General features: G+C 42.1%; 1 protein-coding gene across 1 annotated transcript in view; it reads left to right on the top strand.

Moving 5' to 3' along the window:
- nmd3 (NMD3 ribosome export adaptor) overlaps positions 1-25,559 on the top strand; it is a 59,899-nt gene that overhangs the window by 26,547 nt on the left and 7,793 nt on the right. The window contains exons 6-13 of the mRNA XM_059947020.1: positions 7,311-7,401; positions 13,514-13,592; positions 14,616-14,712; positions 17,214-17,331; positions 17,548-17,693; positions 22,998-23,110; positions 23,388-23,460; positions 24,146-24,252. Of these exons, the coding sequence (XP_059803003.1) occupies positions 7,311-7,401; positions 13,514-13,592; positions 14,616-14,712; positions 17,214-17,331; positions 17,548-17,693; positions 22,998-23,110; positions 23,388-23,460; positions 24,146-24,252 (824 nt within the window). The remainder of the gene's footprint in view (positions 1-7,310; positions 7,402-13,513; positions 13,593-14,615; positions 14,713-17,213; positions 17,332-17,547; positions 17,694-22,997; positions 23,111-23,387; positions 23,461-24,145; positions 24,253-25,559) is intronic.

The raw sequence follows: 25,559 nt of genomic DNA, 5'->3' as shown, positions 1-25,559 counted from the left end.
TGTGTAATGAACCAGATTTGATTATGGAGCTTAAGGTACAGGAACCCTTAGGAGGCAGTAGTCACTCACTCTGCAGTTTGAGTGGGAGAAGCGAAGATCTGATGTATCGGTATTATGTTGGTTTAAGAGGAATAACAGAGGTATGAGAGAGGAGCCAAATAAAGTTGATTGGAAGGGAACACTAGTAGGGATGATGGTAGAGCAGCAGTGGCTGAAGTTTCTGAGAGTAATTTGGAGAATACAGGATTGGTTCATTCCAATGAAGAAGAAGCGTTTTAATGGGAGAATGAGGCAACTGTGGCTGATACAGGAAGTCAGAGACAGCATAAAAGCAAAAGGAACGGCATATAAAATAGTAGGAATCAGTGGGAAATTAGAGAATGGGGAAAGTTTTTAAAAACCAGCCATAGAAGATTCAAAAAGCAATAAGGATAAAAAAGATGAACTATGAAGGTGATCCAGCCAATAATATAAAAGAGGTTACCAAAAGTTTTTTAGATGTATAAAGAGTAAAACAGAGGCAAGAGTAGACATTGGACAGCTGGATGCTGGAGAGGTAGAGATGGAGATTTGAAAAAAAAGCAGGCTAACATTCTGAATAAGTACGCATTTTGCATCAGTCTTCACAATGGAAGATGCCAGAAACATGCCAGAAAGTTGAGTGTGTCAGGAGATAGAAATTAGTATAGTTGTTATTACTAAGGAGATGGCACTTGGGTAGAAGAAAGGTCTGAAGGTAGATAAGTTAACTGGACCAGTTATACACCCCAGGGTTCTGAAAGAGGCGACTGAAAGAGATTGTGGAGGCATTAGTAGTGATTCTGGAATTCTGGAATTGTTCTGGAGGACTGGAAAATTGCAAAGTTCACTCCACTCTATAAGAAGAGAGAGGCACAAGACAGGAAATTATAGGCCAGCTAGCCTGACTTCGATAGTTGGCAAGTTGTAAGAATCCATTATTAAGGATGAGGTTTTGGGGATTTGAAGGCACTTGATAAAATAGGCAGATTGTGGCGACCCATTTCCTGGCACATCCGAACCGACTCACAATTAGATAGCCTACGGGGGTTTGCGAACACAGAGCTTTGGAGCCTCTGCGCCATGGGGGGCAGGTTGAGGGAGGCTTAAAAGTGAGGCTGAAGATTTCGAATAAAGTTTTTTTCCTTCGACTGCAGTTACCGACTCCGTGTCGTAATTTTAGCGCTGCGTGTAGCACACTGCTACAATTGGTGACCCCGACAGTCCAAACCATTTTTGGACCAGAAATGACCGACGCCGCCTCTGTTCATGCGGTTTCGTTGAAACTGCCGGGTTTCTGAACACAGCGCCCGAACCTATGGTTCCAGCAAGCCGAAGCCCAATTCCACGTTCGCCAGATCACCTCAGAAGACACCCGCTACTACTACGTGGTGAGCTCCCTCGACCAGGACACAGCGGCCCAGGTCGCGGAGTTCGTACAGTCGCCCCCGGCAGACGGCAAGTACACGGAATTCAAAGCCCTGCTCCTCAGGACTTTCGGACTCTCACGGCGCGAGCGGGCTGCCCGTTTACTGCACCTGGATGGCTTGGGCAACAGACCTCCATCGGCTTTAATGAATGAGATGTTGTCTCTCGCCAACGGACACACACCTTCCCTCATGTCTGAGCAGCATTCCTGGAGCAGCTGCCCGAGGACATACGCCTGCTGCTGTCCGACACGGATTTCAGTGACCCCCGGAAGGTGGCAGCCCGGGTGGACTTGCTGTGGAACGCCAAAAAGGTGAGCGGGGCGTCCATCGCACAGATCTTCTAGCCACGCTCCCGGCAGCAAACCAGTCCAGGCCCGGCCGCAGAGCCTGCCAACCCCCGGCCCAATGAACACTGGTGCTTCTACCACCAGCGGTGGGGCGCAGAAGCCCACTGTTGTCGCCCGCCCTGCAAGTTCCCGGGAAACGCCAGGGCCAGCCGCCGCTGATGGCTACGGCAGCTGGCCATTGGGATAACTTCCTGTATGTGTGGGATAGAAGGTCGGGACGCCGGTTTTTGGTCGATACTGGGGCTGAGATCAGCGTTTTACCTCCAACGAGTTACGACACCCGCAGCAGGGCACCGGGTCCCCCCCTGAGGGCTGTGAATGGCAGCACAGTAAGGACCTATGGCACCCGTCAGGTGCAGCTACAGTTCGGCTCCAGCCAGTTCACGTGGGACTTCACACTGGCCGCCGTAGCCCAACCGCTTCTGGGTGCGGATTTTTTGCGGGCTCACAGCCTACTGGTCGACCTGCCCAGGAAGAGACTGGTCCACGCCGAGACCTTTCAGACGTTCTCCCTGGGTGCAGCCCAGTTGCCAGCCCCTCACCTTGGCTCCATCATGCTGTCCGACAACGACTTCACCAGGGTCCTGGCGGATTTCCCATCGGTTCTGGCACCGCAGTTCACAGCGGCCTTGCCCAGGCACGGCATACAGCACCACATCCCGACCCAGGGACCACCCCTCCACGCCTGCGCTCGGCGGCTTCCCCCGGACAAGCTCCGACTGGCGAAGGAGGAGTTCCAGAGGATGGAGGAATTGGGGATCATCCGGCGGTCCGACAGCCCATGGGCCTCCCCCCTGCACATGGTGCCCAAAGCGACGGGGGGCTGGAGACCGTGCGGCGACTACCGCAGGCTGAACAAGGCTACCACACCGGACCGCTACCCTGTGCCGCACATTCAGGACTTTGCAGCAAACCTGCACGGCGCACGGATCTTCTCCAAGGTAGACCTCGTCCGAGGGTACCATCAAATCCCGATGCATCCTGATGACGTCCCCAATACGGCTCTCATCACCCCGTTTGGCCTTTTTGAGTTCCTCCGCATGCCGTTCGGCCTGAAGAATGCCGCACAGACGTTCCAGCGGTTAATGGACGCGGTGGGACGGGACCTGGACTTCGCGTTCATCTATTTGGATGACATCCTCATAGCCAGCAGCAGCCATCAGGAGCATCTGTCCCACCTCCGTCAACTCTGCGCCCGACTGAGTGAGTACGGTCTTACAATCAACCCCGCCAAATGCCAGTTCGGACTCGATACCATTGACTTCCTGGGCCACAGGATTACTAAAGACGGGGCAACCCCTCTGCCCGCTAAGGTAGATGCGGTCCGCCTCTTTCCCCGACCCACCACGATCAAAGGCCTTCAGGAATTCGTAGGTATGGTCAATTTCTACCGCCGCTTCCTCCCTTCAGCTGCCCGGATCATGCGCCCCCTGTTGGCCCTGATGTCGGGTCCGAGCAAGGACATTACCTGGGACGAGGAGTCCGCCGCCGCTTTCGTTCAAACGAAGGAAGCTTTGGTGAACGCCGCAATGCTAGTACATCCCAGAATGGACGCCCCTACCGCCCTCACAGTGGACGCATCTAACACGGCAGTCAGTGGGGTGCTGGAGCAACTCATCGCAGGTCGCTGGCAACCCCTGGCGTTTTTCAGCAAACACCTGCGACCACCCGAGCTCAAATACAGTGCTTTCGACCGGGAACTGTTGGCGCTCTACCTGGCAATCCGGCATTTCAGGTACTTCCTAGAAGGTCGGCCCTTCACTGCGTTCACGGACCACAAACCGCTTACCTTTGCGTTTATGAAAGCGTCCGACCCCTGGTCGTCCCGCCAGCAACGCCACCTGTCCTACATCTCTGAATACACAACGGATGTCCGGCACGTCTCGGGTAAGGACAATGTCATGGCGGATGCGCTCTCTCGCCCTACCGTTCATGCCCTTTCCCAAGGGGTAGACTTTGAGGCACTGGCAGAGGCGCAGCAGGCGGATGAGGAGATTCCGAGTTACAGAACCGCAGTCTCCGGTTTGCAGCTCCAGGACCTCCCCGTGGGCCCGGGTGAGAGGACCCTACTCTGTGACGTCACCACCGGCCAGCCCCGTCCCGTCGTCCCGACAGCCTGGCGGCGCCGCGTTTTCGACTCCATTCATAACTTGGCGCATCCCTCCATCCGGACAACTGTCCGGATGGTTTCCAGCAGGTTCGTTTGGCACGGACTCCGCAAACAGGTCAGTGAATGGGCCAAAACGTGCATGCACTGCCAGATGGCCAAGGTGCAGCGGCACACCAAAGCCCCACCGCAGCAGTTCCATTCCGCCCACCGGCGTTTTGACCACATTCATGTGGATATTGTGGGCCCCCTGCCAGTGGACCGGTTCACAAGATGGCCAGAGGCGGTCCCGCTCACCGATACCACCTCCGAATCTTGCGCCCGAGCCCTGATCGCCACCTGGATATCTTGCTTTGGTGTACCAGCCCAAATTACCTCCGACAGAGACGCCCAGTTCACCTCCAGCCTGTGGTCAGCTATGGCCAGCCTTTTGGGGACTCAGCTGCACCACACCACTGCCTACCACCCACAGTTGAACGGGCTAGTGGAGCGTTTCCACCGTCACCTGAAGTCGGCCCTCATGGCCCGCCTGCGAGGAGCCAACTGGGCGGACGAGCTTCCCTGGGTCCTACTCGGCATCCGCACAGCGCCCAAGGACGACCTGCACGCCTCGTCGGCCGAGTTGGTATACGGCGCGCCCCTGGTCGTCCCCGGGAAGTTCCTACCAGCCCCAAGGGGGCAAGAGGAAGATCCCGCAGCAGTCCTGGGCAGACTACGCGAGAAGCTCGGTAACCTGGCCCCCATACCTACTTCACAGCACGGGCGGCACCCGACCTGCGTACCCAAAGACTTACAGAACTGTAAGTTTGTGTTTGTACGAAGGGGCGGGCATCGGCCACCGCTGCAGCGGCCATACGAGGGGCAGTTTATGGTGCTCCGGAACAACGGGTCCACGTTCGTGCTGGACGTTGGGGGGAAAGAGGAGGTTTTCACGGTGGACCGCCTCAAACCGGCCCATGTGGACCTGGCGCAACCGGCCGAGTTTCCGGCACCTCGGCACCGACCTCCCAAGCAGGTTCTGGCCCAGACTATGGACATTGGGGGCGGGGGGGGGGTGTATCGCCGGTTCTGGGGGCGGGGTTATGTGGCGACCCATTTCCTGGCACATCCGAACCGACTCACAATTAGATAACCTACGGGGGTTTGCGAGCACAGAGCTTTGGAGCCTCTGCGCCATGGGGGGCAGGTTGAGGGAGGCTTAAAAGTGAGGCTGAAGATTTCGAATAAAGTTTTTTTCCTTCTACTGCAGTTACCGACTCCGTGTCGTAATTTTAGCACTGCGTGTAGCACACTGCTACAAGATGTCAGCTTAGTTTCCTTAAGGGGACAGTTTTTCCTGACAAATCTGTTGGAATTCTTTGAGGACACAACAGGTAGGGTAGACAAAGGAGAGTTTTAGAAGGCCTTTGACAAGATGCTGCACATTGGGCTACTAAACATAATAGGAGCCCATGGAATTACAAGAAAAATACTAGCATCAATAGAAGATTGGCTGTCTGGCAGAAGGCAGAAAGTGGAGCCTTTACTGGTTATCTGCTGGTGATTAATGGTGTTCTGCAGGGGCTGATGTTGGGTTCACCATTTTTCACGTTATATATAAATGATATGTATGATGGAATTGGTGGCTTTGTTGCCATATTTGTAGATGTTAAAAGAGGTGGAGGGACAAACAGTGTTGAGGAATTGAGATTGCAGAAAGACATGGAGAGGTTAGGAGAATAGGAAAAGTAGTGTCAGTTTTTACAGTGTAGGCAAGTATACAGTCGTGCATTTTGGTAGAAGGAATAAAGCCTTAGGCTACTTCTAAATAGGGAACAAAGTCAGAAATCAGAGATGCAAAGGGACTTGGGATTCCCTAAAGGTTAACTTGCAGATTGAGTCAGTGGTAAGGAAGGCAAATGCAATGTTAGCGTTCTTCGCATGAGGACTAGAATACAGAACTGTGGGTTTATAAGGAATTGGTTAGACTGCACTTGGCGTATTGTATTCAGTTTTTGGCCCTATAATTTAAGAAATGATGTTCTGGTATTAGTGGGGCCCAGAGAAGGTTTATGAGAATGATCCCAAGAATGAAAGGGTTAATGCATGATGACTATTTGGATCTGGGCCTTACTCCTTGGGAGTTTAGATGAATGAGGGGAGAGTTTTCATTGAAATCTACAGAATATTGAATGGCTTACATGAGTGGACATGGGGTGGATGTTTTCTGTAGTAGGATAGAAGTGTAGAATAAGGGAACCACAGCCTCAGAACAGAGATGAGAAGGAATTTCTTAGCCAGAGGGTAATAAATTTATGGAATTCATTGCCACAGAAGACTGGAGGCCAGTCCTTGGGTAGATTTAAAGTGGAGGTAATAAGTTCTTGATCAGTTAAGGTGTTAAAGGGTTACAGGGAGTAGGCAAGAGATTGGGATTGAGAGGGTAAATAAATCAACCATGATGGATGGAATGGTGGTTAGTTATTTAATAGCATTAAATAGCACACTGATTTATTTAATAACTCACTTTGTTAAGCCTATGTTTTTTTTTGTGTCACAAATTAAAAGTCCCGTGGCGATGTGATATCGTTAAATTTTTTCATATAAATATTTGCTTCATTTTGTAAAGTTTTATGTATATAGCTACAATATTGTTAGTTACAACAGATGGATTGGTAGATATATAAGCGTGAGACATATAAACAACATGTCTGTCTGGAATAATTGGCAAAAAGAGATTCTTTGTCGTATGTTCATTAGTAAGTACACATCTTATTCATATGACATTTTCCAGTGAAACTGATTTTCATTCAATAAAATTTTCTAGAACTTGCACTCAGTGGCCACTTTATTAGGTATAGGAATGGAACTTTGTATGGTTTTCTGCTGCTGTAGCCTATCCACTTCAGGGTTTGATGTTACGTGTTCAGAGATGCTCTTCTGCACACCACTGTTGTAACACATAGTTATTCAAGTTACTCTTGCCTTCCTGTAAGCTTGAACCAGTCTGGCCTTTCTCCTCTGACCTCTCTCATTAACAAGATGTTTTTTTTTCCCCACAGAACTGTTGCTTACTGGACTTTTTCTTTTGTATATTACATCATTCTCTGTAAACTTTAGAGACTTGTGCATGAAAGTCCCAGGTTATCAGTAGTTTCTGAGATACTCAAACCACCCTGTCTGGCACCAACAATCATTCCATGTTCAAAGTCACTTAGATCACATTTCTTCCCTGTTCTGAACAACAACTGAACCTTTTGTCTGTATGCTTTTATGCATTGAGATGCGGCCACGTGATTAGATAGTTGTATTTATGAGCAGGTGGCTACTGAGTGTGAATCATCTAGTGAAATACTGGAATTTTTTGTGCTTAATAGAAAATAAAAATGAGAATACCTTTAACATTTTTTTATGTTTGGAATTCCTTAGACTACACACAAGAAAACTTTTTATTACTTGGAACAATTAATCCTAAAGCATAAGCTACATCAAAATACACTTCGTATCAAAGAAATGCATGGTAAGTGAATATTTATGACCATAGATACCATAGATTGGGAATATCCTAGATTTTCACTGATATCAATTAAATACTTCAGTAATGATCAGACTGCATTTTGTTCTGGCAAGTGACAGAGCTGAACCTTAAATCATTATTCCCAAAGTTCAGGTGTATACTTTCTAATAGAATGAAGTTTGTTATGATTGGTACTGGGACTATAAAATTTCTTTCATTCTCTTCTATTTTAGAGAATCATAGAGTCATAGAAGACTATAGCATAAAAATTGGCCTTTCAGTTCATCTAGTCTGTACAGAACTGGTTTGCTGCCTAGTCCCATCAACTATAGTCCTCCGTACCCTTCTCATCCATGTACTTATCCAAGTTACTCTTATATATTGAAATCAAACCCACCTCGTCCACTGTTTCTGCTGGCAGCTTGTCCCACTCTAGCAGCGTTCTGGGTGAAGTAGTTTCCCCCTGAGGTTTCCCTTACATATTCCATATTTCACCCTTACCTATGGCCTCTAGTTTTCGTCTCTCCCAACCACGATGGAAAACTTTTCTTGTATTTTCCCTATTTATTTGTATACCTCTATCTAATCTCCCTTCATTCTCCTGTGCTCCAGGGGATAAAGTCCTAACTTATTCAGCCTCTTCCTGTAACTCAGATCCTCAAGTTCTGGCAGCATCCTTGTAAATTTTCTGTGTAATCTTTCAATCTTAATGATACCTTTCCTGATTTGCAAATTACACCTCACAAACGTCTTCAGCATCTTTCTGGGTGATTGTTAGATAGTTTGTCAAAATAGCTTGTTGAGGAATATTCCGTTTTAGAACAGTTTAGTTAATTATTGTCTTTAGAAATAGCTTGCAAGGGAATTCTTCTGGTGAGTGTTGCTGCAACTAGATACAGAAACTAACACCGGACAGCAAATTTTTTCACAAGTGTTGCTTCCGCAGAATTAATTTTAGATATGATAGACTGCTTGAAGCTGAACACATACAATTTCAGACTATTTGTATTATGTTGGAATTTGGAGAACCAAGAAATTATCTTTTATTGAATATAATGTGTTTAAATGCATAACAGTGCTGATGCTTTGTAATAGTTCATCTATGTTTGTTGATGAGTTTTGGTTGTACTCAGTGTCTGAGTGTCCAAAAGTAATCTGCCAGCATTGATGGATTCTAGTTTCCCTGATATCATTTCTACATGACCGTAATGTCCTGGTGAAATGTTTCACCATGCTTATCACTGACTGCGCCAAGATTTGAAGGGAAGAACTCTAAATAGGAATGCAGAAAATTAATCCTTAGGGACATGTTGCAGTTCAGTTTTGTGTGCTTTAAGCATGTTGTCATCTAGCTGCACAGAGTTTGGTGCTCTGTAGTAGCTAAGAAAACTTCCAGCAACATCCTTGAATGCCTTCCATGCAATTTTCTCCAGTCCCACTTGGAGTTCTTTGAGTTGCCTCTCATTGAAGACCTGTTTGATTTGTGGACCAACAAAAAATGCCTTCCTTAATCTTGGCATTAGTTATTCTAGGAAGCATCCATCTCTAGTATCAAAATCCTTCATGGAAATTTTTGTGCTTGGTGACAGCAGATTCCATTCTTGCAGTCTTGAACCCTGGAATTCTGCTTTTGCCTTTGACAAACCCTAATCTCTGACCAGGTCATTCAATCAAATTCAGTTATCAGCTGATGCTCACTCGACATAAAGGGTTCAGCATTTGTATTAGCGTCAGTGTAATTTTCAGTTCCTGGCTTGTGCATCATGGCATCTTCTGCCTCGTCTAGACTCCATGTGGCTTTGATACTGGAAGTCTATCATCATGCAGCAGAGGTCTCATGGCTGAAGGGAGATTGGGGCATTCAATGGATTTCTTGTTTTTAGCAGAGAAATCAGACGCACTGGTGAGACACAAGTAGCAGTCTGCCACATGATCTTTCTGCTCTTGCCATGTCATAGGGACAGCGAATGGCATTGACTTCTGAGTACCTCTGGGCCAAGCTGTAAGATTGATAGCGCATGTTGCACAATAACTGTGAGCCCAGGCTTTAGCTTGGTCGCCAATTTTATACCCTAAGTAGAGCTCAGGCTTTTCTTAATAAGAGGAGTCATTATCAGTCTGTGATTTAAATGTACACTTGCCACAAATATAACAGAAAGTATCGTGGCTGTTACAACATTGGTGGGACATTTTGCTATCACGAATACTCCTGAAAATACAATTACTTTATTATATTAAGTACACACAATGTGCTTAGTGCTTAAAGCATCCACATCAATGTGATTGCAAACCAATATTCATGTAATCACAGTGCATAGAACGGCGTGTATGTGATGCTTTTATAGGCTTTCTGAAACCTTCCTGGCATGCAGTGTGTGTCACACCTAGGCATGCTGAGGTATGCCTGGACAAGATAGAAAACTTTTCAGCTTACATTGTGGGCAATATTTTAATCGACTTCAATTAAGAATTGAAATAACAAATATAGGCAATTACAAATGGTGCGGCATGGTGATTTTCATGATCAGCAGCCCAAAATCCATTAGATACTTCCAGAAGTATTCAGGAAGCAAAATCTTGTCCAGTGTAATTGTACAATTCAGTTTCCTTTTTTTAAATGCTTTATTTTCAAAATTTTCAAAATCAATGAAATCAACAAGAACATATAAGCTCAGACATGTGTGAAAATAAAATGAGCAAAAAAAAGGGACATAACATTAGAGGGATGCCTGTTGTACAGAGTGCTCAAAAGTGCTAAATATTTAGTCTCAAATGAGGGCTGTGATAGTTTAGCTGGGGAGAAATTGTTCATCTGCCCTCAACCTCGTTTTGGTAGGTAAGAAATGGATCCCAGATAGCTGAAAATTTTTTAGTTGAATTGGTTCTCAAGAATCTGAGACCATGTCAGCCATCCATCTCCGGAAAGAAGGAGGAGAGGGTGTTTTCCATTCCCTCAGGATAAGTCGTTTAGAGACAGTCATCTCCAGCATCAGAGACTGTTCAATGGCTGTAGGGAAGTGTAGAGTGGATTGCGAGCAGCCAAGGATGGCGAGACCAGCTTCCAAGGGGAAGGATCTTTTATAGGCCTTTGAATACTAGTCAAATATTTTGGACCAAAATCCAGTCAGTGAAGGACAAAACTAAAAGGTGTGTGACAACGTGCCCTCTGTCCCTTGACATCTGTCACACATTGGCGAGACAAAAGGGTAAATCTACAACCTGAGTTTAGAATAGTGAAGACAATGGACAACTTTGAACTAGATCATTTGGTGTCTACTGTTAACACAGCAGGCCTGTATCATAGATGAACTCTTGTCCCAGGCAGCTTCAGATAGTTCACTGCTCAATTCCTCTTTCCAGGCCTACCTGATCTTCACAGTGGAGGCTATAGTATAACCATCAAACAAACATACAAGCTTAGAACGGAGATGCCTGGAGTCAGGAGGGTTCTTTAAGAAATCAAACAAATCCCTGGAAGGATTTCAAAATTACAAATCTTGGATTGGATGTAGTGTCTAATTTGTAAGTAACAAAGTAAGTGCTAGTGAGGCAGCTCAAATTTCTCTTTCAGCAGACTAAATGTTGCAAACCGTCCCTCTATTTACAGGTCTTCAATAGAAACTAGACCCTTCTCCCTCCAGGCATGGCAGGTTTTGTCTGACCATGGAGGTAGAAAGGAGTGGTTGAAACAGATTGGTGTTTGTACAGAGGTCTCTGGTAGATTCAGAACACTCCTAATCTGATTTAGAATTCTGATAGTTTTTCAAAATGAAACTTAGACTTTTTGAAGTCCCAGGCTTTTCTAGCTTAGAAAACAGCATGGCTGGCAAGGAGGAGTTGACAACAGAATTGGACTCCATATACAGCCACAGGAGCCAGCTGTTGCCAAAATATTAGAGCCCTAACATTGACAGCCCTGTAATAGTGTCTGAATACAGATAATCCCAGCCCTCCTTCAGACTTGGGCTTTTGCAAATGAATTTTCAAATTTCCTGTGGTTCTTATAATTCCTAATGTAAGACAAAATTATAGAGTCCAACTCTTTAAAGAAGGCTGATGTGAGAAAAATGGGATTTTGACAAAGATAGAGAAACCTAGGAAGGGAAACCATTTTAATTGAATTTATATGGCCAATCATGGACAAAGGTAGGGATTTCCAATTTTTTATGTTCTGTTTAAGTTTTGAGACAAACACCATGAAGTTTAATTTAAATATTAGTTTGGATCTTTGGGCATTGTCAGGCTAAGGTAGGTAAGGTGATCTTTACCAACTTTAAACAGGACACTTTCCAAAAAATCCCGGCCCGTCAGAGAGGGGCACGAAGTCACTTTTTGTCAATTGATTGAGTATCCCAATAGTCTTCCAAAGGAGGTGATTAAATCTAGTAGAAGGGGGACTGACTTTTCTGAATTTTGTAAGTACAGTATCACATTGTCGGCATATAAACTATTAAGTGTTTCAATACCTCCCACTTTCAAACTCATAATATTTGGGTGACTTCTTATTTTTAGGGTGAGGAGCTCTACTATGAAGGCAAGAGGGCTGGTGAAAGAGGGCAACCCTGCTGAACTGAATGGTGTAGGGGAAACATAGTTCAATTGTCGCCAATGGTTATGATAGAACCATAGAACATTACAGCTCAGAAACAGGCCTTTTGGCTGTGCAGAACCATTTTTCTGCCTAGTCCCACTGACCTGTACCTGGGCCATATCCCTCCAAATCCCTCTCATCCATATACCTGTCCATTTTTCTTAAATGTCAAAAGTGAGCCCGCATTCACCTCTTCCTCTGGCAGCTCATTCCACACGCCCACCACTCTGTGTGAAGAACCCCCCCCATGTTCCCTTTAAACTTTTCCCCCTTCACCCTTAACCCATGACCTCTGTTTTTTTTCCTCCCCGGCCTCAGTGGAAAAAGCCTGCTTACATTTATAGATAGAACACATTGGGCTGGCGTATATCAATTTTACCCTGGATATAAATGATTCGCCGAATCTAAATCTGTACAGTGACTCAGACATGTAAGGCCACTCAATCTGGTCAAAAGCCTTCTGTGCATCAAGGGATAAGATTGCGTCTCCACTGGCTTTCCCATGATCAGCATACATATTATTAAGGAGGCGTCTGAAATTGGAAAAAGAGAAACCTGCCCGGGATGAATCCTGTCTGATCAGGATGAATGATAGATGACAAGTACTTATTGAGGGAAATGTTAGCCTCGTACAATGTTATAGGCAAGGCTTTGTCTCTCTTAGAGCAAGATATCATTTTGAGGAGGAGTGGGCTGAGGATATCACAGAATTTCTTACAAAATTCGCAGCCAAATTCATCTGGTCCAGCTGCCTTGCCGGATGGAAATGACTTAATGGCAGAGGTTATTTCTTCCAATGTGAAGTCAGAATTCAGTTTCCTTTTAAGACAATAGAAGAATAATATCTAGTTAAATTAATGCAGTTAATTAATTTATTATTGTATAATAAAATGCTAAATATTCACACCAGTGTTAGTATCAAGCTTAAAAATTAATGGAGCTTGAGAAACAGATTGATATTAACTGGAAAATCAAAGTAAAAATTTATTTCAAATATTGTATATTTCACTTTAAAAGAAGTATTTTCCTTTCAGTACTCTATGGATTTGGGAGAAAAAGCTTCATAAAAGTACAAAACAGAAATCTGAAATAAAAACAGCAAATGCTGGAAAAGAGAAATGGTTAATTTTTCCACATAACTGGATATTGCCTTCAGATGTTATTTTTTCCCCAGTTTACTGGTGCTGCCTATGCTGTTAAATATATGTAGGTTTGGGTAACAATGGAGAATTTAGACATTCCTGGTTTTGTTCCTGACTGTCCGCTTTTGACATAAGATCAAAATATTGCCAATCCTGGAACTATGACAAACAAATAGAAAATACTGGAAGTACAGGCAACCTCTGCGGAGAAAGCAATAAACTTGAGTGCTTTCAGTTGACGATCTTTGTTAAGAACATAGGGTGGTATTTAAAAAAAAATGTTCTTAAAATGTCACCTTGATTTTTTTCCCAATTTTAAGATAGCTTACTTGACTGCTACAAATAGCCAAAGTAATCAATATTAACAATGTTTTGCTTTTAGATGGTCTGGATTTTTATTATGGTTCCAAGCAACATGCCCAGAAGATGGTGGACTTCCTACAGTGTACAGTTCCTTGCAGGTTGGTATTAAAATATTACAGGCAAAATTGATCAATTATCGAAGGATATATGTGTTATTAAAGGTTTCTCATGGCAAATCAAATGATTATTTAAACTAAGATGGTATTTCAGGCAAGAATAGTCCTGCCAGTGAGAGATGTGAGTAGTTCATATGCAGTTTTAAATCTGTCCCATTTAGCATACTGTCCATGGTAGGGTGTCCTCAACGAGGAAGAATGACTTGTCTTATTTTCATAAGAATGTACAGTGATTTCTCCCACCAACACTTATAACCATCTGGATCTGAAATGGGTATATGGATGGAGAGTACTTTTCCTCTTGCATTCATTCTCTATCAGTTGCCACTGACCTAATCTGAAACTTTTGTGAGTTACTAACTTGATGAGCAACAGTGCTACTGAACCATTTGTGAACATGATTTTTAATTATTCTCCCTACCCATAACACATTATTTTTGCTCATTCTGTTTCTTCCAAGTGATATTCAACAGCTGATTACCTGTATCTGTTGAAAGGAGGACAATAGTTGGAAATTTGCAACAAGTTACGTTAAGTTGTTGAACCTGATACTCTGAGACTTCATTTGTTCTGGGGTTGTTGTTATAGACTACCAGAATCATAGCTTTTTGATAAAACATAACACTGGGGTTTGATATCATTCTGGTTAATAATTACTGTTTGACTTGTCCTTAGGCCAGCTCTCATGTATTGGGTTTACTGTTGTCAACAATTATGTAATTACTCTTCAGTGAAATATTGAGAAATCCAGACTTATTGTCATTACTTGCAAATTATATTCCTTACCCATTTACTCCATTCTTCTCTGAGGGATTTCTAATAAAACCCTGTTTTACTAATTTTAAATTAGTATATCTTGTATGCTGATTATCCTTTTAATGATTGTATAAGGTATATATTTTTGAACATCCAATTTATGTCAAGATGTTGGTATAAAGTATTTCCAGAAAATACTTCTGGGCTTTTAATTGATTATGAAACAAATGAGTGTTTTATGTTTTGAAGGTATAAGGCATCTCAACGCCTTATCTCCCATGATGTCCACAGTAATAGCTACAATTACAAAAGTACCTTCTCTGTGGAAATTGTTCCAGTCTGTAAGGTAAGAAATAATATTTGCTTAAAAACAGCTCGGTGTCATTGGTATGAAGATATTGGGCTGGTCTTCAGCTGCTATCCCACTCTACTTCCACTGTGCAGCACACCTGTAATTCTCTCATCTGTACAAAGAGGTGTTAGAGTACAGGAAGGAATAGAGCTTAGCTGCTGGAATCCATTGGTATCTCTGGAACAAGCCTGTAAGAGGCACGAGGTGCACGTACTTGCAATGTGCATCTATGGCTGACATTTAAACAGCAGTGACCTTTATTAAAAAGTTCTTTCACTGTGTTACTTGGTGCTGCAATCTATTCTTAATTTTTAAAATTAGTATTTTTTAATGTTCTAGTTTCTAAACCATTTCAGTTGTTTTACAATGTTCAAAGGTCCAAAGCTCTGATTTAATGTCAGAGAAATGTAAACAATATACATCCTGAAATGCTTTTTCTTCGCAACGTCCACAAAAACAGAGAAGTGCCCCAAAGAATGAATGACAGTTAAACCTGAGAACCCCAAAATCCCCTCTATTTCCCCCTCTCGCACGTAAGCGGTAGCAAGCAACGATCCTCCTTCACCCACCAGCAAAAAAAACCCCTGATGTATTTAATTCTGGAGAAGTTTATAACTGCGACAGAAACCTTTGACAGCAATGACCTGTCAGTAGTTGGACAGTGCTGAGGTGTTTGAGGCTTGATTACTTATTGTCTGTTACACGTATTGAAAAGACGGCAAATTTGAGCCCTTAAGAATGATCCACTCCATGAGTGATATAGTAGCATTTAAGTCAGGCATTGGCATTGGTACTGGAGAGAAGGAGGGCTGTATGGTACATGGGTTAAGGTACTGACCATTGAGGCTTAAGAAATTTATTTAATCTTCCAGAATATGTACATTTCAATGTAATGATTTCCAAAAAAAGCTTTGCCACTGTAGAACGAGTTTTTCAGTTTTGTGTAAAGTCGATGCCCTCATAGAGATGTGAAATTAATTTTAAACTTGTGGCTCTGGAAGAGAAATAATCAAGCAAAATGTTCACATATGTTTATTTATCCTTTTGGATTCCAAAGACAAGACCTTAAATTTTATTTGATTAGTTATCTGTCGCTGAATATCACTAGGAATAAAGTCACACATTATTTTTTATAAATGGGGAGTAAATTCAGAAATTGGAAGTGTAAAGGGACCTATGAGTCCTAGTGCAGAATTCCCTAAAGATTCAATTTCAGGTTGAACTGCTAGTAAGGAATGCAAATGTAATGTTAACATTTATTTCAAAAGGACTATAATATACTGTACAAACAAGGATTTAATGTGGAGGCTTTAAGAAGGCATTCGGAGTACATTTGGAGGATTGTGAGTAGTTTTGGGCCCCATATCTAAGAAAGGATGTGCTGGTATTGAAGAGGGTCCAGAGGAGGCTTACGCGAATTATCATGGGAATGAAATGGTCAGTGTTTAAGGACTGTTTGATGGCTCTAAGCCTTAACTTGGAGTTGAGAAGAATGAGAAGGTGGGAGTGGGGGAAATCTCATTGAAACCTACCAAATATTGGAAAGCCTGTGTGGAGAGAATGTTTTTAGTAGTGTGAGATTCCAGCACCTCAGGACACAACCTTGTAATAAAAGCATGTCACTTTAGAGTTGTGGAATTTCTTTAATCAGAGTGTAGTGAGTCTGTGGAGTTCATTACCTCAGATGGCTGTGGAGGCCAAATCCTTAGGTATATTTAAGGTGGAGTTGGGTACTTAATTAGTACAGATGCCAAAGATTATAGGGAGAAGGCTAGAAAATGGGGTTGAGAGAGAAATTAAATCAACCATGAGTGAATGGTAGAGCAAACTTCATGGGCTGATTGCTATGACATAATGGTCTTAATCCTATAGTGGCATTTAACTCTAGGTGATATTAGTGTCATGAAACTCTTTTTGATACTCAATAAATTATTTGTTCAATATTTTGAAATAAAGTATACAAATTTCACTGTATGTTCTCTAGATCTGCATGCAATCTGGGGAAGTATTTTTGTGCTCCTCTTGTTGATTTATATCACTTTAATTCTACATATGTACTGATTATACCACACTTAGTAATTAAAAATGAACATCTATCATATCTGCTATTCAATAATGTGGCCACCAAGATTTACAATGAATTCTTGAAAGAAAGGTAATGAAAATGGAACTTGGAGTCATAAGGTCATAGAAAAGTACAACACAAAAACCGGCCCTTAGGTCCATTTAGTCTGTGCCGAACCATTTAAACTGCCTACTCCCATTAGCGTGCAGTGGGACCAGACCCCTACCATCCATTTACACATCTAAACCTCTTAAACATTGCAGTCGGGCATACTTAATTTAGCATAATGCTGTACATTTTAAAAAGTACATGTTATTGGTCATAAAGTAGAAGATACTTCCAGTAATAAACTTGAACTTTAAAGAAAATATTATTGTGCAGCAGAGTGTTTGCTGTATTCTGCAGACTACTTTGTATCCTCCTTTTATAGGACAATCTGGTATGCTTGCCACCACGTGTAGCCCAGAGCCTTGGAAACATGAGTCAGATATGTGTTTGTGCTCGAGTGACTAGTGCTGTGCACCTCATCGATCCTACCAGCTTGCAGAGTAAGTTTTTGCAGCATGGGTGCTTCAATTTTAATTGAATTTTAGAAATCTAGAGCATAGGAAGGGAGCATTTCTGCAGCTGGGAGATGGGAGGACCTAGGTTTATTTGTGGTAGCTTTTCAAATTACCTTTGTAATTTAATGATTTATTTCATTGATGCAGTAAAGTAAAGAATGACACGACAGATATCTTAATTTACTTTTCCATTACTTACAGTTGCAGAGATTGATGGTTCCACTTATTGGCGCTACCCTTTTTACAGTCTAAGTCAACCTGGGCAGCTGGAGGAATTTATTGTAATAGATATTGAAATAATTGGAGACAACAAGAATGTGCCTGGTACAGGCACAAAATCCACCAGGGTAAGTAGACAGACTATTTCTGAGGGACGAAGAGGGCAAAATGTAAAGTAACACTGCTGAAGAGAAAAAATGAAAACAGAATGGCAGTTAATATAAAAGGTATCCCAAAAATCATCTGATGGCAATTACATAGTAAATGGGTAGTGAGAGGCATGATTTAATCCATTAAGGTGCCAGCTTTCTGATATTTGCATGTTTTCCCTATGACTATATGGTGCTCCAGTTTCTAACCACTTCCGAAAACATAAAACTTCTAAAACCTGCCATTAATAATAATTCAAGAATCACTAAATTCTGGAATGGTTCTGGAAGACTGGAAAATTGCAAATGTCACTCCCCTCTTCAAGAAAGAAAGGAAGGAGGCAGAAGAAAGGAAATTAATAGGCTAGTTAGCCTGACTTCAGTGCTGGGAAGATGTTGAAGTCCATTGTTAAGGATGAGGTTTCGGGGTATTTGGAGGCGCATGATAAAATAGGCCACAGATAGCACTGTTTCCCTAAGGGGAAATCTTACCTGACAAATCTATTGGAATTCTTTGAGGAAATAACAGGCAGGATAGACAAAGGAGAGTCAGTGGATGTCATTTCCTTGAATTTTCAGAAGGCGTTGGGCATGAAGCTGCTAAACAAGATAAGAGCTCAAGGTATTACAGGAAAGATAATAGCATGGATAGAAGATTGGCTGACTGGCAAGAGGTAAACAGTGGGAATAAAGGAGGCTTTTTCTGGTTGGCTGCTGTTAACTGGTGGTGTTTGTTTATTTTTATGTATTTATTGAAATACAGTGCAGATTAGGCCCTTCTGGCCCTTGGAGCCAGGCAACCAGAAACCCTAAATTCAACACTAGCCTAATCTTGGGGCAATTTACAATGACCAATTAACCCAGGGGTCACAAACCTTTTTTTCACCGTGGACCAGTTTAGTATTGACAATATTCATGCGGACCGGCCGACGGGTCGGGGTGGGTGGTGTGTTAATCATGACCAGAATATAGGTGATAAGTCATCTATAAGTCACTTAGAAGTGGCTAATACACTCAATTTTGTTTCTAAAAGGGTTTATCTACAAATTTAATATTAAACACAGCGCATATTTTCCTCACATGAATATAGCGATAAGTCAATTATAACTCATTTATAAGTCAATAGCATCATAACATTTTAAGTAACATCTGGGTATTAAACACACCCCGAGCCGGAATTAGGTCATCTGCGAATATTTTAGCATGGGGTTCTCCATGAACAATCGGTGTGCTAAACAGGTTTAGAGGCGGCGCTCATCTGTCCGCGCTCCAGGCCTGTATCAACAGCACTTCTTGCCAGCTGTGCAAGGTGGCTGGTTACCCAAGGCTAACCAGTGATCCCTGGTGCTAGGATATCACTGCGTTTAGGTGACTGATGACCTCGTGTGGGTAATGACTTTGCGTGCGCAATGACCTCACGTGCATTCAAGTTCAATTGTGGGCGTGACGGAATGAGGAAAGGTGCAGCTGACTCATATTGTTTCATATCGGCAAATCATACCATTTCCTCACGTTGGGGACCATTGAATTAACCTACCATTGAGTATGTCTATGGACTGTGGTAGGAAACTGGAGCAGTTGGTTCTTTTCACGTTCTATGCCATGATTTGGCTGACAAAATTGATGGCTGTGTGGCCAAGTTTGCAGACAATGTGAAAATAGGTGGAGAGGCAAGTAGTGTTGAGGAAGCAGGGAGTCTGCAGAAAGACTTAGATTTGGAGAATGGGCAACGCAGTGGCAGATGGAATATAATGGAGGGAGTGTTTGATCATCCACTTTGGTATAGGGAATAAAGGTAAAGACTCTTCCAAACAAGGAAAAAAATTCAAAAATCGGAGGTGCAAAGGGACTTGGGAGCCCTTGTGCAGGATCCCCTAAGGCTAATTTGCAGGTTGAATCGGTGGAAAGCAAATGCAATGTTAATACACATTTTGATAGGACTAGAATATAAAATCAAGGATGTAATGCTGAGGCTTTATAAGGGAACACTTGGAGTATTATGATAGGGTTATGATGAGCAGGCAGGAGAATTGAGTTGAGAGGGTAATAAATCAGCCACGATGGTATGGCGGAGTAGACTTGATGGACTGAATGGCATAATTCTGCACCTATATCTTATGGTCAAATCCATTTTGGGCTGCAGCAAAGCTGACTACTGGAACCTGTCTGCAATGGAAGGAAACCTTCATGGACTACATCAAACCCCTACCAGTTTTACCAGTGGCAAAACTAGAGGAAGCAATGAAACTCAAGCTGCTCTGCATGCACTTGGGAGACCTCGGGCAGAAATCGAAAGAATCAGAACTGATAAGACTCATTGAGGTTAGGACAGTGTTGGGAGACACAGGACAGTGTCTTTATGACATGCTTCAGGTTCTCACATCCGTGACACACCCCTGACAAAAGTATAGATGAGTTTACCACTCGATTGACCCTAGTGATGCAGGAATGCAAGTGTAAAGATATTCTCCCAAGCAAATTTGAAGAAGTGATGCTTACCAAGCACAGATTGTTGGAGTCTAAGATGCGAGGACAAAGGAGAGTCTCCTGCCTGAAAAGCACAATTTGTCCTGTGATGAAGTATTCTCCACTGCTCGTCACTGGGAGGTGGCCTTCAGCCCCCTCCTGAAAACGTCAGTGTTTACCATTGACTACTGACCCACGGTCTACAGTCATCCCAGATGTCACCTAAGTCTCCATGGAGATGCCATCGTTGTGAAGGTCATGCCCAATGGTCTGATTCAGGCAGCAAAAGACCCTCTGCCTGTTCTGTGCTTTGCGAAGCAATGTGCCATGAAAAAACAGCAGAATTCAACCACCAAATCTACAAGGACACAGCTGAAGCAAAGGAGTGAGCATTATTTTCTGACCCCATGACATGGGCCACCGAAACCAGCCTTCTTGGTTACACTTGCAATGGACAACCAGCTTGTGAAATTTAAAGTGGATACTGGATCAGTCATGACCTTGGTAAGTGAATTATCCATATGCCAGATTCCAAAATTCCAATCGCCTGTGCTCTGCAGCTACACTGGAGATAGTATGGACATATGGAAATTCTGTGGGGTCTTTATGGCAGACGTTATTATACAGTGGGACCTGTTTTGCTTACCTGTGCATGTGGTTAGGGGAGGCCAACAGCCTAATTTGCTGGGCAGAAATTGGATTAAAAAGATGCCATTGGTGCAGTCCTACATCAGTTGTACTGGGGGGAACCTGGCATTGAATTCCCTATTACAAAAGCACTAGCTTGTTTTCCAAGCTGACACTTCAGATCGATGCTGTTGACCCGAAGAGGAATTGCCAGCTGAAGTTTTAACACGGCCCTCCCAGTGCCGTATGTGAATTTGACTGACTACAGAGAGCTCTGCATTCAGTCAGCTCTAAAGCACAGAATTTGTGCAAGCAAGAGGCTATGAAGCAAAAATATGACATGCTGACTCTGATAGGCTGAGAATGTTTGATACAGAGACAAAATCTACACGAGCATCCCACAGGAAGAAAACTGGCCACTGGCTGTCATCTGGTCAAGTAGTAGAGCTTATGCTGCCAGATGGATAAATTGTGAGACTTCATTTGGATCATATATGCCAGTAAACTGCTGGGATACTCGGGGAAGCTACAAAAGTGTCCTCTACTGATAAAGTCAGTGTCCCAGCAGATGAACCATGGACACTTCATCAAGAGGAGATTCTCAGCCCATTGCCTTCAACATCAGCTAATCAGAATGGCACAGAAAAAGAAGTTAACCCCCAGTAGTGGTCCACAAGGTTGCACCAACCATTTGATGGGCTCCAAGCAGGGTAGACATTTCACCATTTTTCTTAGTTTACCACACTTATTCCTTTCCTCTGTGGTTCCCATCTGTGGGGGGCGGGGGGGGGGGAGGAGTGATGTACTGTCTCAGATTGATTGCGTGGAGGGCTCTCTCTTTTGAGAATGGGCTTTCAAGCATGTTGTTGATTTGGTTTGCCCAGTTCGTAGCTCCTGCACTTTAGGTTGCCCTGTGTATGCCGTTATTAACATGACACAGTGAAACCTCTACTCCATTGTTATTCTTGCTCCGTGCTTATATAACAAATTGACCTTTGTGATACTCCCTAGTGTACAGGTGAGTGGTAGGTTCTGGGAGGGTTTGATGAGAATGAGTGAAAGTAAGTGATTCAATGTAGGATCAGTGTAAATGGGCAGATGATGGTTTATGCAGACTGATGTGCATTGAGAGAAATGCTGCCCTTTGTTTCATTTGTTCTCATTTGGACTTTTGTCCTTTTATTATTCTCTTCCATAGTCTAGATATTTTGAACATTGTATCCTATAATTAAATGTCAATGCATATTCTGTTTATTTCCTTCCATTGGACATGGACTGCATCTCCATTCCACTATAGTGATATATTCACTAATTCTACAACTGTATTGCATGTAAAAAATATTCACTGTATTTACTGAAAGCAAGGAAAGCTTTTGTTTCTTACATATGAAACATTGGAATTATCTAACTCTACAAAGATGAATTTTCACATACTCCTTCACAAACTTTGATAATGTAATGTGTACTTTCATAAACTTTTTGTTTATGTCAACCAATTTTTTTGTCAACCAATTTTGTTCCTGTTCCCCATTTCTTGCCAAATTTTGTTCACCCAAGTGGTAGGAAAGACATAGCTGTTAACCCTGGAGTTACCTCCTCAACTTCTCCACTCTGTATTTCCATAATTTCTTTTAAGACATTTTTTAAAACTTACTTCTTTGATTAAGCTTTTGTTGGACTGTGCCAGTAATCTCTCTTAAGTGCTGTATTCAGTTTGTTAGATTAAATTTCCGTGATATAATGTACATTGAGATACTTGCTACACTTTCAAATGTTGTTGCTTCTTTATACCAAGCTGTCAACAGAAATTTAAATAAGTTAGTACTTAACTGATCCCACAGTAATCCCTGCGTAATCAGGTTACTGTACAACATTGGTCAACTATTAACAAAACCGTATTTTTAGATATCATCTTTAAAACTTACTCATTTGGATAAGTTGGTTTAGCTACTTTTTGATAGTTTTCTAAAAGTGTACATTTGCAGATGCATACAGTTATAGTGCTAATTTCTGGAAAATGTAGAAGTCAGAACTGTTTTCACTAAACTGTTTTCAGAAGATTTTCACTAAAGTGCAATCAATTTTAAGACTTGTGTTAGTCCTACAGAAGCAATATAAATGGCAAAAATGTTTGTCAAAATATGTAAGTTATGCTTTAAATTCATGTTTTTTTTCATATTTTTATTCTAGCATTCTTTGGCTGAGGCCTGGGTACAAAAAACATCTGAAATGAACACCAGTCAACAATACTATTGTCGTACTCATTTGGGGCATTTACTTAATCATGGTGACCTGGTATTGGGGTTAGTAATTTCCTATATAAAACATTAGTTAACTATAAAGCATTATGGCTTGAGATGTGAATTGTCTTCTAAGATGGTAGATTTGAAATATTTATATGCATCTACTCAAATCTGTGAATTTTGCTTTTTATTCACAAACTAGTTATTTTCATTTTACAAAATCCCTGCATAGTATGTGTTCTTAAAGATAAGGTACTCATAATTTGTGTTTGTGTGTGTGTGCACGCACATGTTAAAGGATTTATCTGAATTTAAAATAATTTGCTTTTAATTTTAGGTTTGATTTGGTTAATTCAAATCTCAATGATGAACACGTGAATAAAATGAATCCTCAACGAGTTCCTGATGTGGTAAGAAGCATTCTTATATAATAAGAACTGGTGAGGCCACACCTGCAATGCTGGGTGTACTTCTGCTCTCTTTTGAGAAAAGATTTACTGGTTTTGGAGTTGGTGCAGAAGGGCTTTGCCAGATTGATTCCAGAGGTGAAGGAGTTGGCATGTGAGAAGAGAGAATGGGTCGTCTGGGACTATACTCATTGGAATTCAGAAGAATGAGAGGGAACCTTACAGAAACATAAAATAATGAAAGGAATGTATAGGATAGAGGCAGGAATGATTTATCATGCCTATACATGCTCATACAGTATAATGCAGCCTTAGCCTTAGTACCATGTTCATTTTTTTGAACAAGTCCATGCTAAACTACAGTTTACACTTGTAGAGTTCTTTGTTTGTTTTGTTTATAACAGGCTTTATAAAACTGCTTTTCATTGCATTATTTCTCACTTTTCTTTATCCCACTTTACATCCATGATTTTCTACCACCTTGTAAAACACTTTGAGCTGTAAGTGGTCTAACTGTTAACAACGATGATTATTAAAAGCATAAACTTAAACTTATAAAAACATTATTCTTAAAAAAATTGGAAAATGTTCTTTAGCATGGACTGATTTTATCTGCATTAATTTGAAGATACAATAACTTGTGAATTATTTATACTTATTTACTGATAAGTATGTATTCTTCCTTCAGATTTTAATCAAGAAGAGCTATGATCGAGCCAGACGACAACATCGTCGGAACTGGAAACTTAAAGAACTGGATAAAGATCATGACGAGATGGGAACAGATGATGAAAAGTATAGTATAGTCTACTATTTCCTCACAAATCTCATGGTTATAGATATCTGAAGCTGTGTCACCAAACAAAAAGCTACTGTAGGTAGAAATGTCCGAGGAGTTGTTGTATTAATGGGCATTGAGTTGAAAGTACTTGAGTTTGGTGGTTGAATTTTGTAAGATGCAAAGAAAAACAGGAGGTTAACAAGAGGATCAAGGTAGACCATCAGACATAAGAACGGAGTTAGGCCATTCAGCCCATTGAGTGCATCACCATTCAGTCATGGCTGATTCATCATTTCCTCCTCATCCCATTTTCCTGCCTTTTCCCTGTACTTATTGACACTCTTACTAATCAAGAACAAATCAACCTGCACTTTAAATATACTCAACAACATGATTTCCACGGCTGTTTGTGGTTATGATTCTATGGATTCTTCACCCTCTGGCTAAAGAATCAGATTCAGTAGTATCCAAGACACCTTCAAGGAGCAGTGCCTCAGAAAGGTGGCATTCATTATTAAGAACCCCCATCACACAGAACATGCCCTCTTCTTATTGTTACAGTCAGGAAGGAAGTACATAAGCCTGAAGACACACACTCAGCGATTCAGGAACAGCTTCTTCCCCTCTGCCATCCAATTGCTAAGTGGTCATTGAACCCAAGAATGCTACCTCACTTTTAAAAAAAAAAAGTTTTCACTCTATTTTTAATTTTAACTATTTAATATACAAATATATCTGCTTACTGAATTCATTTGTTTTTTTTCTATATTTATCATGTATTGCATTGTACTGCTGCTGCCAAGTTAACAAATTTCACGAGGTATGCCAGTGATACTAATCCTGATTCTGAGTCTTCTAAACGCTAGCAGGTGCAAGCACAGAACCAATAAATAAGCTCCTCATGCATTAACCTTTTCTGTCCCAGGATCATTCATGTAAACTTTCTCTGGGCTCTTTCCAATGCTGGAGCATCCTTTCTTCATTTTGGTTCTCATTGCTGCTCACAGTGTCCCAAATGTGGTCTGATCAATATCATATAAAGCCTATCATTACATTCTTCCTTTTATATTCTAATCCTCTCAAAATGACTTCTAACATTACACTTACCATCCTCACTTCATACTTAATCTCCTAGTTAACCGTTAGGAAAAGCTGCATTATGACTCGCAAGTCCTGCTGACCCTGTGATTTCTGAATTCTTTTTCCACTCAGATACTAGTCTATATTTTTATTCCTTCTACCAAAGTGCATGACCATAGACTTTTCTGCACTGTATTCCATCTGCTACTTTCTTGCTCATTCTCCCAACCCATCCGAGTCC

This window comes from Hypanus sabinus, chromosome 2, assembly GCF_030144855.1.
Source record: "Hypanus sabinus isolate sHypSab1 chromosome 2, sHypSab1.hap1, whole genome shotgun sequence".
Taxonomy (NCBI): domain Eukaryota; kingdom Metazoa; phylum Chordata; class Chondrichthyes; order Myliobatiformes; family Dasyatidae; genus Hypanus; species Hypanus sabinus.
Note: the sequence above shows the minus strand (reverse complement) of the source record. Positions and strands in the feature narration are given on the sequence as shown.